This window comes from Octopus sinensis, linkage group LG16 (genome assembly GCF_006345805.1).
Source record: "Octopus sinensis linkage group LG16, ASM634580v1, whole genome shotgun sequence".
Taxonomy (NCBI): Eukaryota; Metazoa; Mollusca; class Cephalopoda; order Octopoda; family Octopodidae; genus Octopus; species Octopus sinensis.
This window is the reverse complement of record NC_043012.1, coordinates 12,474,049-12,488,783: the sequence shown is the minus strand read 5'-3', so window position 1 is coordinate 12,488,783 and position 14,735 is coordinate 12,474,049. Positions and strand designations below refer to the sequence as shown.

Below are 14,735 nucleotides of genomic sequence, written 5' to 3'. Positions count from 1 at the left end.
ATGCGTGTGCGTATGCGTGTGTGTGTGTTATATTTATTGTTGCTCGGCATAATACATATATACTAATGTGGTTCTACAAACTGTCGGTTCATGAATAAAAGATGTTATCGCGCTCTACCAATTCTCAAAGTTGAATGTCTTATAGACCATTACCTGAATGTGAAGACATTATTAATATGATTAAAAACTAGTTTGATTTAGTGAAACGTATGGCAATAGATTTACAGAAAGGGAAGGTATGATTGCATTGTGTTAATGTTTAATTGTTTTTTTACAGGAGATTAAAATAAAACTGAAATTAATTTGTAGGAAACAAAATTTCGTAATTGGATTGAAAGCTTGGAACACCGAATTAGATACATTATACGGAGATTATCTTCTATGCACTGATAGTAATAATACTTTCAGCCCAAATCGCAAGGCCTGGAATATTGGAGAAAGGAGGGTAGTCGATTAAATCAATACCAGTGCCAACTGGTGCTTATTATCGACACCAAAAAACAAAGACAACATCAGTGGAATATGAACCCACAATGTAAAGCCGGAATAAATGGCGTTAAGTACACTGTCCGGCGTGCTAACGATTCTACAAGCGCATCACCTCAAGGGATTACATGTGTAGTGCAGTTAAACAACATTTATTTTGTATATTCAAATGACGAACTCAATGAAGCAAAATAACGTTAGATAACTTCCTTGTAGTCCCGAAACTGAAGTCATTTCCAAAATCCACAGTAATTGAAGAAATTGAAGGATACATTAGTGAATGAGACTGATTTTTGCTAAGTATAATGACAAGTTTGAGCACGATTCGATTTCATACAATTTCATTTGATTTCTTTGCTTCTATAGGGCTCTATTGTAATATTGGTTTCAAATTTTGACACAAAGGAAGTAATTCCAGGAGAGTGGGTAAGTCGATCACATTGACTCCTGTGCTCAATTGGCGCTTATCTTATCAAACCGACAGGATGACAGGCGAAGTCGACCTCGGCAGAATTTGTACTCAGAACATGAAGATTGGCGAAATGCTATTAAGCTTTAGCCCGGCGTGCTAAAGATTCTACCTGCTCGCTGCCTTGCTCTTTAGCACTGGTTCTTAACCGGGTTCCATATGACTTCAGGGGTTCCATATAAAATATTTCGTGGTCCACATAAGCAAAATAGTAAATTGGATCCTCGTTATTATTTTAAGAGTCTATGAACAAAAATTTGTTATAGATCTATTTATTGCAAGAAACGGCTAGGTCACTTTCTGTATCGTTTTGCATAGACCAGCCTACAAAAGTTTAAAAAAAAGGGGGGAATTTTGAAAAAAGTTTCTATCAAATTAGATTTTAAGCATCGAATGACTATGCGGATCCACCAGAATAAAATAGTAATTAAAGGGTAAAACAATGCTGAGTATTATTGATCTATAATTATAATACACAGTATTATTAGCGTTTATAAGCAGTGGTCAATTAACATGAGTCTCACTTGGTTATGAAAACCCAACATAGGATTGAAACTGATATGAATGATTCAATCTTTTTTCCTTCGACCGAAATTTTGTTGTTTATATTTATCTCTTATATACAGGAGTGGCTGTGTTGAAAGTAGCTTGCTTACCAACCACATGGTTCCGGGTTCAGTCCCACTGCGTGGCACCTTGGGCAAGTTTCTTCTACTATAGCCTCGGGCCGTCAAAGCCTTGTGAGTAGATTTGGTGGACGGAAACTGAAAGAAGCGCGTCGTATATATATACATATATATGTGCGTGTGTTTGTGTGTCTGTGTTTGAAACCCCCATCTACCCCCAACATTGCTTGTCAACCGATGCTGGTGTGTTTACGTCCCCGTAACTTAGCGGTTCGGCAAAACAGACCGACAGAATAAGTATTAGGCTTACAAAGAATAAATTCTGGGGTCGATTTCTTCGACTAAAGGCGGTGCTCCCGCATGACCGCTGTTCAATGGCCGCTGAAACAAGTAAAAAAGTAAAAGAGTGTTTCCTGAAATCTGTAGTTATAGTCACATGCATAATATGACATTGAAATAAAATACTGTTGGGGTAACAGTAATTTGTTAACTGAAATATCAGTGAAGAGTGTGCTTAAATATTCAAACCGATCATTTTCAACCTTAGTGGGGTGCATTTATGAGCATTACCCACCGTGGGGAGATAATAAGAAGTATGAGTCATTGAAGAAATCTTAATATACGTTTGAAACTAACCCCGCTGGTTTACATTTTCTCTGTGCTAAGACACTGCATACAAAACATGGTATTACTGAGTCCACAAAACCTGCAGAAATATTCTATACCAAAGTAGAGTATTTAAACATTGTCTCTCTCAGTTATATTACTGTCCATGAAGGTCGCGATGTGGCAGAAACGTTAGCGTCCCGGGCGAAATGCTTAGCGGTATTTCGGCGGAATTTGAACTCAGAACGTAACGGCAGACGAAATACCTATTTCTTTACTACCCACAAGGGGTTAAACACAGAAGGGACATCGACCCCAGTGTGTAACTGGTACTTTTTTTAATCGACCCCGAAAGGATGAAAGGCAAAGTCAACCTCGGCGGAGTTCAAATTCCAACGAGGTTGACTTTGCATTTCATCCTCTCGGGGTCGATAAATAAAGTACCAGTTTCGTGCTGGGTCGATGTAATCGACTTAATCCCTTTGTCTGTCCTTGTTTGTCCCCTCTATGTTTAGCTCCTTGTGGGTAGTAAAGAAATATATATATTACCGTCCATATCAATAGATTCACAGTTTAAAGTCAATAAAATCACCCTAGGAGCAAATGATGTTTACGAATTCATTGTTATCCTAAATATTAAGCGAAAAATCATGTTGGTCTGACGCCATCTCTTGACTTGCGTTTTGGTAAAACAGTGTAGAAATTTCTATTTCGTGATATAATTTGACACCCACTTCTGTAGTTATTTGTACGTATATGTGGTTAGTTTATTTGAAAGTAAGTCAGTATAACTATAAAACATAAAGCATAATTTCGATCTGCAGTCCACTTGAGCACAGCGGGATTCCACTGCACCACTGCTCAACCAATCATTACGCAAACATATGATTTATTATCTCTTGTATTGTCTGTTCTGGGTTATAATACTTCCATTACATCATCCATCATGTGTTATCTATAATGTACTTACTTATCTATTCATTCATTTGTCTGCTTGTTTCTATGCCTTGCACTGTTTCAAATGTACGAAATATAGAAATTACACAGTAAACACTGCTAAACTGCATGGTCAATTTACTTGCTGAAAGATCACTCTGTAGATACTCAAAGACACATATTTGTCAAACCGCATGCATTGATCTATGGGTTGTGAATATTTCGGGATGTCTCTTCATTTGCCATTTGTTGAATCAGCCGAAAGCAAATCAGCTCTATATATGTTTCCGCAGAGCGGCATAGAAAGCAAATTTAGGTAATAGCACAAGGCCTAAAAATTGGGTGAGGGGTTTAGTCAATTCCAATGACCCCCGTACTCAACTGGTACTTATTTTATCGAACTTGGAATGATGAAAGGCAAAATCGACCACGGCAGAATTTGAACTGAAAACTGCGCAGACGAAATGCTGCTAAGAATTTTGCCCAGTGTGCTAACGACTCTGTCGGCTAGGTAATAGTGAAAATATCATTAACTATAGATTATATGTGTAGTGAAGTGAACTGAACATTTAATTTGTAAATTAAATTCACAAAGGCAATGAAGAGAAGTAACGTTAGGTATAGCTTCCTCTTGACTGAAGGATCCATATTGACTGAAATACTAGAAGCGTGCATTGGTGAGTGAGACAAAGAAAAATTACCATATTTTGATATATTACAAATGGGTTCCTTTTTAACGGTGAATTTATAAAAGAGTTTTACCTGTTCTGTGAGGAACTTCCAGTACCAAGAAACTTGTGAAGTCCGACTAAGACTTTTGGGATCCAAGAAAGAAAATATATACAAAGATAAGAATCTTGGAAGAAGTCTCGTAAAGTCGATGTGTTGTAATGGAACTCTTTCATTGAACCAATTCCGAACGTGAGCATATTGTATGTTGTGACACTTGCTCAACATATGATCAAAAAATTCGTTTCGCTGGCTTTCTGTCCATAAATCGAACTGAAATTGAAATCAAGAAACTATGAAACTTCTGTTTCGCATAAAGACCATTGAATTAATGGCTTCTCTAATGCAAACTGCAATAACAATGTTGTTTTATTTTGTTTGTTAATACAGTACATGTTTAATAGGTTTTTAGAATAACAGCAGAGACAGGGTGCGATGAATATATCGTCGTCTAAATTACATCTCACTTTAACATATATATTTACCAAAATTCAAAAAAAAAATATTTTGAAATACTAAAGAGTAAATTTCTTCAATAAAATCGCCATTGGCTTCAACCACATCCACCGGACCACATCTTACAGTTAGTCTCCCCATCCTATTGCTTCAAAGGTCTTGCAAGTTATTTACCAATCACTCTTCAGCAGTGGCCCGACCATCTAGACATTGGGACCTGCAATCCCGAGTGAATTCACTGCCGATCCACACACTCCGCTACGCAGGAGGCTCGGGAGATCATGGTAGATATCACACGGGTAGACGGAGTTTTGTCCTCGTCCATGCTTGTGGATGAGTAGGCATGCCTCTGAGAAGCAGACACCACCACAATGGTTACACGAAAGAAAGTATTAAGTGCCCTTCTCAGGCACAGGTTTCACATCCCCAATATAATTACTACATAGGTACATAAATATGGCTTTTGTCTTTTATTTCTTTTAGTCATTTGACTGCAGCCATGCTGGAGCACCGCTCTGGAGAAGTTTTAGTCTAATGAACTGAGTACTTATTTTTCTTTGTTTCCAGCCTGGTACTTATTCTGTCGTTCGCTTTGACGAACTGTTAAGTTACGGGGATGTAAATACACTATCACCAGTTTTCAAGCGGTAAACGCGATGGGGTAAACACAGTCGCAAAGACACACACACACACATACCATTGTCTCTCCAGTCGTTAGACAACATATGAGGGTTTGGTAATTTCTTGGCGAAAAACCACAACTCAAGGAATATTGGTGGAATATTCCCATCAAAACGTCTCTGAAATGTAAACATTATAGACCGAATATTGTTTGGGACAGAAGGGCAATGGTATGTACCAACATAGAGTTTAGCTGTCCTGTATATATAAATGTTTGTTTGAAAATCAAAGTAAAAGGAGATTTCTATGTACAACTGCTTCGCAACCTCCAGCTTCTATATCCAGGGTATGGGTCATATTCTTATCCATAATAATTGGAGACAAAGGTTTTGTCGGTAAATGCTTAAAGGAGAATTTGGATAAACTGGGATTTTTAGAAAGAGAAATCGACAGGCTAATTCGTACAGTAGAAATGAAAACAGTGAGTGGAACAGTAAAACAATGCAAGACTTTCCTGAGGTTCTGAATATGAATTTGTTTTTGTTAACTACATCCCAAAGATGGAGCCTTATATCTTTGTTGGAAACCAGCTTCCTCCTCAGTGGAAGGTTTATAATAATTAAATAATAGCAGAGACATACATTGGTGCATATTGTTACACATACACACACGCGCACACACACATGCACACATACACGCACACACACAAATACACACGCACACACACAGCCAAACACACACATAACACACGCACACCAATGATTATATTCTATAATTTCTTTTATTTCTTTTCACGTGGCATTTTTTTTTCACATTATTTTTCTACGGTATTTAAATATAGTGTTTGTGAGGTGAAATATCTTTTCTAGAAAACATTAACTGTGTAAATGAAATAATGTCATAACACCTATCCCAGTTCTAAATCAATTTTTAATAAACTGTATGTCATTCCAACAATTTCAGATGAGAATGTTTTGAGTTGCAATGCTCTTCATCAAAAGTCTGCCATCTGGATCAACATGGGTTTCAGCAACCAGAACCTATCTGGTTGGGGAAAATAATACCGTGAATTCTCTGGCAGTTTCAGAAATATTTAGTAATGAAATTATTGTATAAAGAAGCAAAAGGAGGAGGAGGAGGAGAAGGGAATGGTGGGTGGAGTAGGGACTGGGAGTATGGGGAGGAGGAAGGGGAGCAGGATCAGTCTCAGTACAAGGTGTCAGGTATTTTACTGACTTCAAAAGAAAAGCGATTCCGCCCTGAGATGGCTCTGAGAATTGTGATGAATGCCGCAGTTCATTATCTCCGACGCTCTAACGATTCATTTATATTTGCGGCAAAATATTCGCTAGAATTGATATATTATTGGCAAATGTTATTTATTTAATGTGTGGGAGTGGGGAACATAATAAGACAGATAATTATCGATATTTATTTTAGTTATACTGCAAAAACACGAAATGGAAACCAAGAAGTTTAAGATTTTGCGGTTCAATACCAAGTTGCCACTAAATGCTTTGTCCGTATATGGTTCATTGTCTAAGTTTGCTTCTGCTACAGTGAACGACATGGCAGCACAGTCAACAAAGTATCATCTTGGAATTGTTGTAGTTGAATGTGCCAGACGTATTTAGGCAAATTGGTCATCAATGAAGACAAACACGTATTTGCATGCGTAAAAGCATATATGTAAGTGTGAATATATATATATATATAATATATATATATATTATATATATATATATGTGTGTGTGTGTGTGTGTGTGTGTGTGTGTGCATATATGTGTTTTAGTGCATTCGTTTCCTACAAAATGCTTAAGTTACACTTACAAGATACAAAATGTAATATGGTAATATGTGTGACTTACCCAATGAGAAATTAATTCAACTCTTTCCTTGAAAAGCTGTTAAAAGAATGAGACACAGTAGTTAAGCAAAGTAAAGAGTAGTATTTGTTGTTGCCGGTGTTTCTATCGTTGTTATTAATGCCCCAACCGACTCCTTCGCAAAAATAACAAACTTGAGGAGTTCATTAATAGAAGGTAATAGCGGCAACAACATCAGTCAAAGAAAGTATAATGCAGAAATAGTATAATTCAATCGAAAAACTTGTTATAATAATGACAGGGACACCCCCACTTCATAATAAAACAAGTGAGGCGATTCGACTAGGACACTTAACATCGATATACATTGTAGTTCCATGTATTAAATATGAAGGAGTCCGGTAGGAAATACTACATTAGTTCTAGTAATCCAGATTACTTCATTAGAATATATGCAACAGTTATTTTAGTTTATACACGTGTAATGTTTTTCTCTCTTTGATCAGGAAGTATTTTTTTCTTATTTGCTTCTAACTAGAAGTCAAAGGAAATAACCAATATTTCCTTTAAATTTTGCTTATGTGAACTGGATATTAATGTTTTGAAACTGACCCATTTTCGATTACATTTCACACAGATTCAGTGCTGGGTTGCTGAGGCAGTAATATCGTTATAGCAAATATTCTGTTCAATATCACAGATTTGCTTGTCGGTTACTTCATCTTAACCACTTGAGCATGTCTCTTACTTGTTAGCTATATGTGCATCTCTGTTCGTGAGCAGAAGTAGTAGGAAGCTTAATAACCATATTTTCAGAGGGGTTCTTTGGGGTTTGAATACATATCGTAACAAAACCAAAGTTTGACAGAAATATTAGCCATTTTCATACCTATTTCTTTACTACCCACAAGGGGCTAAACACAGAGAGGACAAACAAGGACAGACAAACGGATTAAGTCGATTATATCGATCCCAGTGCATAACTGGTCCTTAATTTATCGATCCCGAAAGGATGAAAAGTAAAGTCGACCTCGGCGGAATTTGAACTCAGAACGTAACGGCAGACGAAATACTGCTGAGCATTTTGCCCGGTTTGTTAACGGTTCTGCCAACTCGTAGCGTTTTAGGGATAAGCAAATAGGAAACAAGAGTTGCTACCCACGGACAAGTTGCTACCCACGGACAAGTTGCTACCCACGGACAAAGAATCGTGGTACATTGTTATTCATGAAGTTCTGCAACACTCGACTAATTCTAAAATACAAACCGTTTCTAGATAAAAGAGCAGTTGTAATACCTTTTATTTTTTTTATATTTTACTTGTTTCATCATTAGACTGAGACGATGCTGGAGTATGGTCTTAGTCTTGAGGAATTCTAGTCGAATGAATCACCCCAGGTATTATATTTGTTTTTAAATTGGTGCTTATTCCATAGGGTTTTTCCGCCAAACTGCTAACTTACTGGGGCGTAAACACACCATCACCAGTTGTCAAGCGCCGGGAAATGACAGCCACAACTCCACACGTATATATCTAGCAAACATCTTACCACAATGCCACTTCTGCGCCTGCGTGGATTTCTCTTTCCGTTATGCACCAATACAATCTCTTAGATTTAATGATTATTTCCAGCAGTGGCATAAAACTGCAATTTAATCTGCTCCAGTAGTTGACTGTTATTCATTTGATCGACTGTATACATAAGTAGTGGCAAAGTTGAGATTCGAACTTATAACCCAAAAGTACATAAAGTTTTCTTACCCATGGCTGATCTTAGCCAAATCAAACAACAATAATTCCCCAATAAATTTGTCTCTACTTCACATAAATAGATTATTTTGCTAAAATTATTATTTAGAAAGTGAATTGCTAATGACTAGTTTACCGAAGATAATTGGTAGGGGCTGGGCAAAATCATTAGCTCGCCGAACAATATGAGTTGTGGCATTTCGTGCTACTTCTCGTTCGAGCTCGCATTCTGCCAAGTCCAACTTTGCTTTTCATTCATTCGTTCGAGGACGTTAAGATAAGGGCCAGTTGAGTACTAAGGTCTGTTTAATCGACTTACTGCCCCACCCCTCCAAACCTGTCGGCTTTGTACTAAAAGTTTATAACCAAAATATAACATACTTGTTGTGCCATTGGTCTCTGAACCAAAGGCGACCAACAACTGTGCCGCGTCTTCGAAAGATTTGGGTTCCAACTTTTCGAAAGTGTAGACGGTTTACTTTTCATTGTGGCAGTTCGGAAGATATTAGAATCATCTACACTTAGTAGCAGTTTCGGAGTGGGTGTGAAGATCTTGTCTTTTTTTAATAATGTTGTATATTCCATCGTGAGTGGCTAACCTTCAAGTATCTGATTCAAAAACGAAAATAGTATTTAAAACGTTACAAACTTAAGAAATAAACTCGTTGTTTAGAGCTTAAATCTTATATCTTATTCTCAAACAAAGTTCCCTGACTGACATGTCATCACATAAATCATTTTAATAAGGACATATGAAGTACTCACCGTAACAAATGTTTGGTATTCACAGTGAGTTTCGTACACGTAAACTTGGAGTATTACGCAGATGCGATACACATCATACCCTGAAACCACCAAAAAGATAGTTGCTACGCTGTAGAGTGACTTCTTATGCAGCACCCAAATTTGATAAAACATTCACGGAACGGAAGAACTACATATACAATACTGTAGTTACGAATGTACTAAGAGGTTTGTATATTAGAATACATCTGGAATACTTTTGGTCATAAGCCTATTGAATCATCGCTTAATGGACGAAATAGAAATTACCAAAAGCTTTGACACATTTTCCTTCCGACAATTAGATTAATAATACAAAGAGAAATAATGATTTTTATTGGTTACCGAATGTAAATAGGTGAAATATGAACAATGATAAAATGTAAAGTTCATTTGTGGCATCATAAGAACGTATCTATCATACACGCTAAGTAAAACGATACAAAATTTCCCGTTGTGTATGATATATTAAGTTCATATACACAAAGGAAAAACATGTCATACTTACTTACAGATACATAGAAAGCTACAGAAATCAAATTATATATTGAAACCTACAGAAATCAAATTGCTTACTACAGTTTATAAGGTTTGCAACATACATATGTGTGTGTGTGTGTGTGTGTGTGTGTGTGTGTGTGTGTGTGTGCGTGCGTGTGTGTGCGTGTGTGTGTGTGTGTATGCATATAATGGATGAGAATACGTCGAGCTGCGTATAATTGATAAGGATAAGATTAGCGCTCAGAATCAGATCTATTTCCTAATATTCAACGTCCTAATCATCGAAGACTTAGATGAGCAAGAACAGTAATCTATCTATAAGAAGCTCTTCGATGGAGCTCATGAAAATAAAGATAAAAGTATTTGCTTAAGCCATCATAGCATTTATAAATAATTTACACTATTATTTATAAATAATGAACACAAATAGTATTAATCAGAAAGAAGGAAGACGGTCAATATTTGTTCTTCACAAATATGTAGATACCCAGAGAGAGCACAATCGCAAATGCAATTGAAAATAAAGAGAATCCGTGGTCATGCTTTACAGCTGTTTCAAAGATACGATGACAAATTGAAGCAGTAAGATCCATAATACATAAATATGCAACATGTTGACAAAGATGTTTGAATATTAAGTCAAAATCAAATAAAATCGTGTTGCCGTCTACTTACCTCTAGAATAAATTGTGGAGTAGAAGGCATTATTTAGACAACAGTCCTTCTCTATCTCTCTCTGTTTTTCTCTCCCTCTCTGTTTCTCTCACTCTTTTTCACTGTCTTTCTATACATACATACATACATACATACATACATAAATACATATATAAGTATGTGTATGTGCCCGTTGTGTATATATATATATATATATATATATATATATATATATATACAGGGGTTGTACAAATTAATGGAAACACCAAGCATCATAGCATCATGATTTTGAAATATCTATAAAAAACTTCAAAAGCTTGTTTATTTTTATGTTTTACTTTATTTATTATTAAACACAGAATTTAATAATACAGAATTGGTCCCTAGAACAGTGGAAGAATGTTTTGTTTTCTAGGGCGAATCATCATTTATCTTATTTCCGACCACCGGTCGAGTATACGTGTGGAGACAAGCCAAAAGAAGCATTTGATCCAGACTGCCTTCTTCCAACTGTTAAACATGGAGGAGAATCTGTGATGATCTGGGGCGGAGTTATATCTTGGAAATCCTCAGCGGAATTTGAACTTAGAACGTAACGCAGACGAAATACGTCTACGCATTTCGCCCGGCGTGCTAACGTTTCTGCCAGCTCGCTTTTTTAGGCTTTTGTATGAGCCTCTAGAAAATTCGTTCACAAGACATTGGTCTGCCTGGAGCCATAATAGAAGACATATGCCGTAGGTGTCACCCATTGGAACTGAAACCAAAACAAGGTGACATTCATACGATCATCGTTTCCAGACCGACTTGCCTCCACTTTATGCTTAATAATATGGGCTGAAACGAGTTTCTGTTTTGTACAAGTCCAACAATATTTCATGAATTACTATCAGCTTTACTAATAGAATCACTATTAAGTTATCTGTGACATGATTTCAATGCTAAAGTATTCTGCCGATTATAAATGTCTTGACTAATGCGGCGAGCTGGCAGAAACGTTGGCACGCCGGGCGAAATGCGTAGCAGTATTTTGTCTGCCGTTACGTTGTGAGTTCAAATTTCGCCGGGTCCACTTTGCCTTTCATCCTTTCGGGGTCGATAAATTAAGTACCAGTTACGCACTGGGGTCGATGTAATCGACTTAATCTCTTTGTCCTTGTTTGTCTCCTCTATGTTTAGCCCCTTGTGGGCAATAAAGTAATATATAAGTGTCTTGACTAACATGACATCTGAACGGGGAGAAGGAATACCTCCACACATTTGAAAAGCACGGGTAACAATTAGAATATGTTTACTAAGAACATTACAGAGGTTTCGTTATTTATTTCAAACTAAGCTGCAAACCGTATAAAAAAGAATTATCAGCGAAGAAATACATTGAAAGGATTCTATGAGATAACTCTGACACAGCTCAAATTCTACGAGAATTTAACGCTTTAAGATTCTTCGCGACTTTAAAATGTGTGTGTATTGTGAGTAGACATATCTGAATGTAAGTGTTTAAGTGTGTGTGTGACTTCTGTGTTTCTCCACGTGAGTGAACTGGCGTCTCCTTATAAGTATGAATATGCGTCTTCGTGTATTTGTGTATGTTTATAATTAAATAGAATTACGCGGTTTGGAATAAGATTACGATAGTGAATATTGAGTTAAGATAGTAATGTGAAGCATATATGAAAGGAATAAGCAACGTTTATAAACATGCAATTGTATGCGCGAGATCTGCTTGAAATGAAGCAGAAATAAAACCTTTCTAAAATCGAACCCTACTGTTTAAAAAAAAAACAGGGGAGAGGACACATTTGGTAATGTAATGCAAAATGTACAATGTTTGATTTATAGTTGTAGTCAGGACTGGAGTTTTCACTACAACTCGGTTGTCCTGCAACTAAATAATAGCATCAATAACAAAGTGGAGTTTTAATCTAACAAATTCTCTTTAACTAATAATGATCGTGCCTGACTTTGCATTAGAGCTGAAAAATGGGAAAATATTTGATAATCTGTAATACATTATAAACATTCCGATTCTATGGTCAGTATATTTTAATTATTAAGATTATTAAACATATATGAATAGATCTATTGCGGAAAAAAAATTGACCCAGGAGTTTCTCAGGTTCTGTCACGTTCTTGTTTCAAATTGCTACCAATTCATCTTTGCGGATCTTCTTTCCAAGTACTGTGACTATTTATTTAATTGTATCTACCTTCCAGAGTGTTGGTCTTGGGATGCCATCCTTGATGATTGATGCGACACCATACTGTGAGGCTGCCGAACCTACAGAAATATCTAAATCACTGCGATGATGGAAAACAACGACGAGGGAAAGAAGGGGGAACTGGTGTGAGCGACATTCATACGACTTATCTTTCCGCAAATCATCTCATTGACAAAGCTGCAGTCATGGGTCAAACGTAGAACGTGTTTGGGCGTTTGGCATCTAGAATGTTGCCAGGCTCTCATTGCATTGTACTAGCAGCACAAAACAGTTGTGGGAAAGCAAATCAAGATTTTTATAGGGGGCTAGTTGAGAGTATGAGTGATTATGGCCTAAGACTGAATCTAGGCATCGAAGAGAACAGACTGAATAGTCTCTTCAGGAGGACCTTCGGACCGAAGATCATGGACAATTTCCAAAAGTTTTTGGCATGGCAGTGCTAAAGAGGGGCATTGCCCGTTCGAGACAAGATCTTCAGGTATGGAAGTGCCAACAGCCGAAACTGCCCAAGATGCTTGCAGGGGGACGAAACCGTTCTGCATGCAATAATTGAATGTCCATGCATTAGAGAGTCGTGGAATTGTGTGGAGCAGCTGTTGTCGTGTGTAAGACGAATGTCGCTGTCTGCTGAATGTATAGTGAAGATCGATGCAACAGCTTTCCTTAGCAGAGAAGGAAGATAGAAAATGATCACATCTCACTCCTCTGGAACTTCATTGTTTATACTGACAGACACATAGATGCAAATAGGCCAGACATCATATTGAAAGACTTCAGTCAAAAATCATGCCTTGTTATTGATATGACTGTCCCAATTGACAAAAATATATCTGTCAAAACCTACCAAAAACTGAGCATGTATAACGATCGTGAAATAGAAATTGGCAAAATGTGGAACTTCAAGATTAAAACAATACCTGTTGTTATAGGTGTCCAGGGAATGATAGGAACAAGGGCTGATTCCTACCTAGCTAGGATATTAGGAAACTCCAAAATGGCAGAAATTCAAAAGACACTGCTCACTGGAAATGCCCATATCCTACGTAAAATAGTCATCCGGGAGCGGGAGGTGGAATCGCTATGCTGGTTCGCAAATATCTGGATTTAGCAATATGGATGATTTTCCGACTGGGGCATGACGACCAGATTTCTTCAAACGTCTGTAAAGTTTCCTGGGAATGTCCCGCTCTTTAGTGCTAGTTAGGGATTGGATTGGATTTAATATAAGGTGGGACTACGTGGATTTAGGAGATAGGAGAGGAGTGTGCAAAAGCTTCGCAAAACTCAGAATATTCCAACTGTTTGAAAGGAATCGATTGGATTTTCCTGATATGCTAGTGTGGACAAGGTCAAAAGGCATCGAGTAATCCAGATCGTAGGTATGATATTCTGTAGATTAGCAGATAAGGATAGCATAGGTTGTACACAATTTAAAGAGGTCGACTACACACACCACAAATTCGTGATCTGTACAGTCGATTTAGATAGGATTCATAGACAGGGACGCGATTAATGGAAGCTGGACACATCGTTGCCAACGTGTAAGGATTTCAGTGAGCAGATTAGTGAACTAGTTAAGAGGGCCTTGACGGCGACAATAATTAACAATAAACGGTGGTTGGCCCTGAAAAGGGCGATTAGAATAGAATTGATAACTTTCAGCAAAGGATTGGTAGTAGAAAGAAACAGAGTAGAGGCGGAGCTAGTCAAGAAATATATATATATATATATATATATGATATATATACGATATGTATGTATGTATATATCTATGTATCTATATATGGAAAAAGTGATATATGGAAATATTGATAGATAGATAAAAATTGTGCCTGTATGTGTATGTATATATGTGTGTGTGTATCTATATCTATATATATATATACGTGTGTGTGTGTGTGTGTGTGTGTGTGTGTGCGTGTATGAGTATGTTTCTGTCGATAAAATATCTCTATGGTACAAACGTTCAAATATATATATATATATATCATATACATACATACTTATATATATATATATATATATTCCTGTATTTCACGTTCTTTATATATAAAATATTTATCCCTATAT

General features: G+C 36.9%; 1 protein-coding gene across 1 annotated transcript in view; it reads right to left on the bottom strand.

The window, feature by feature from the left end:
• LOC115220594 (epithelial cell-transforming sequence 2 oncogene-like) overlaps window positions 1-14,735 on the bottom strand; it is a 140,850-nt gene that overhangs the window by 125,362 nt on the left and 753 nt on the right. Inside the window, exons 2-5 of the mRNA XM_036509887.1 lie at window positions 9,271-9,350; window positions 8,887-9,114; window positions 6,798-6,833; window positions 3,886-4,125 (exon numbers count right to left, since the gene is read on the bottom strand). Of these exons, the coding sequence (XP_036365780.1) occupies window positions 3,886-4,125; window positions 6,798-6,833; window positions 8,887-9,090 (480 nt within the window). The 5' untranslated portion in view covers window positions 9,091-9,114; window positions 9,271-9,350. The remainder of the gene's footprint in view (window positions 1-3,885; window positions 4,126-6,797; window positions 6,834-8,886; window positions 9,115-9,270; window positions 9,351-14,735) is intronic.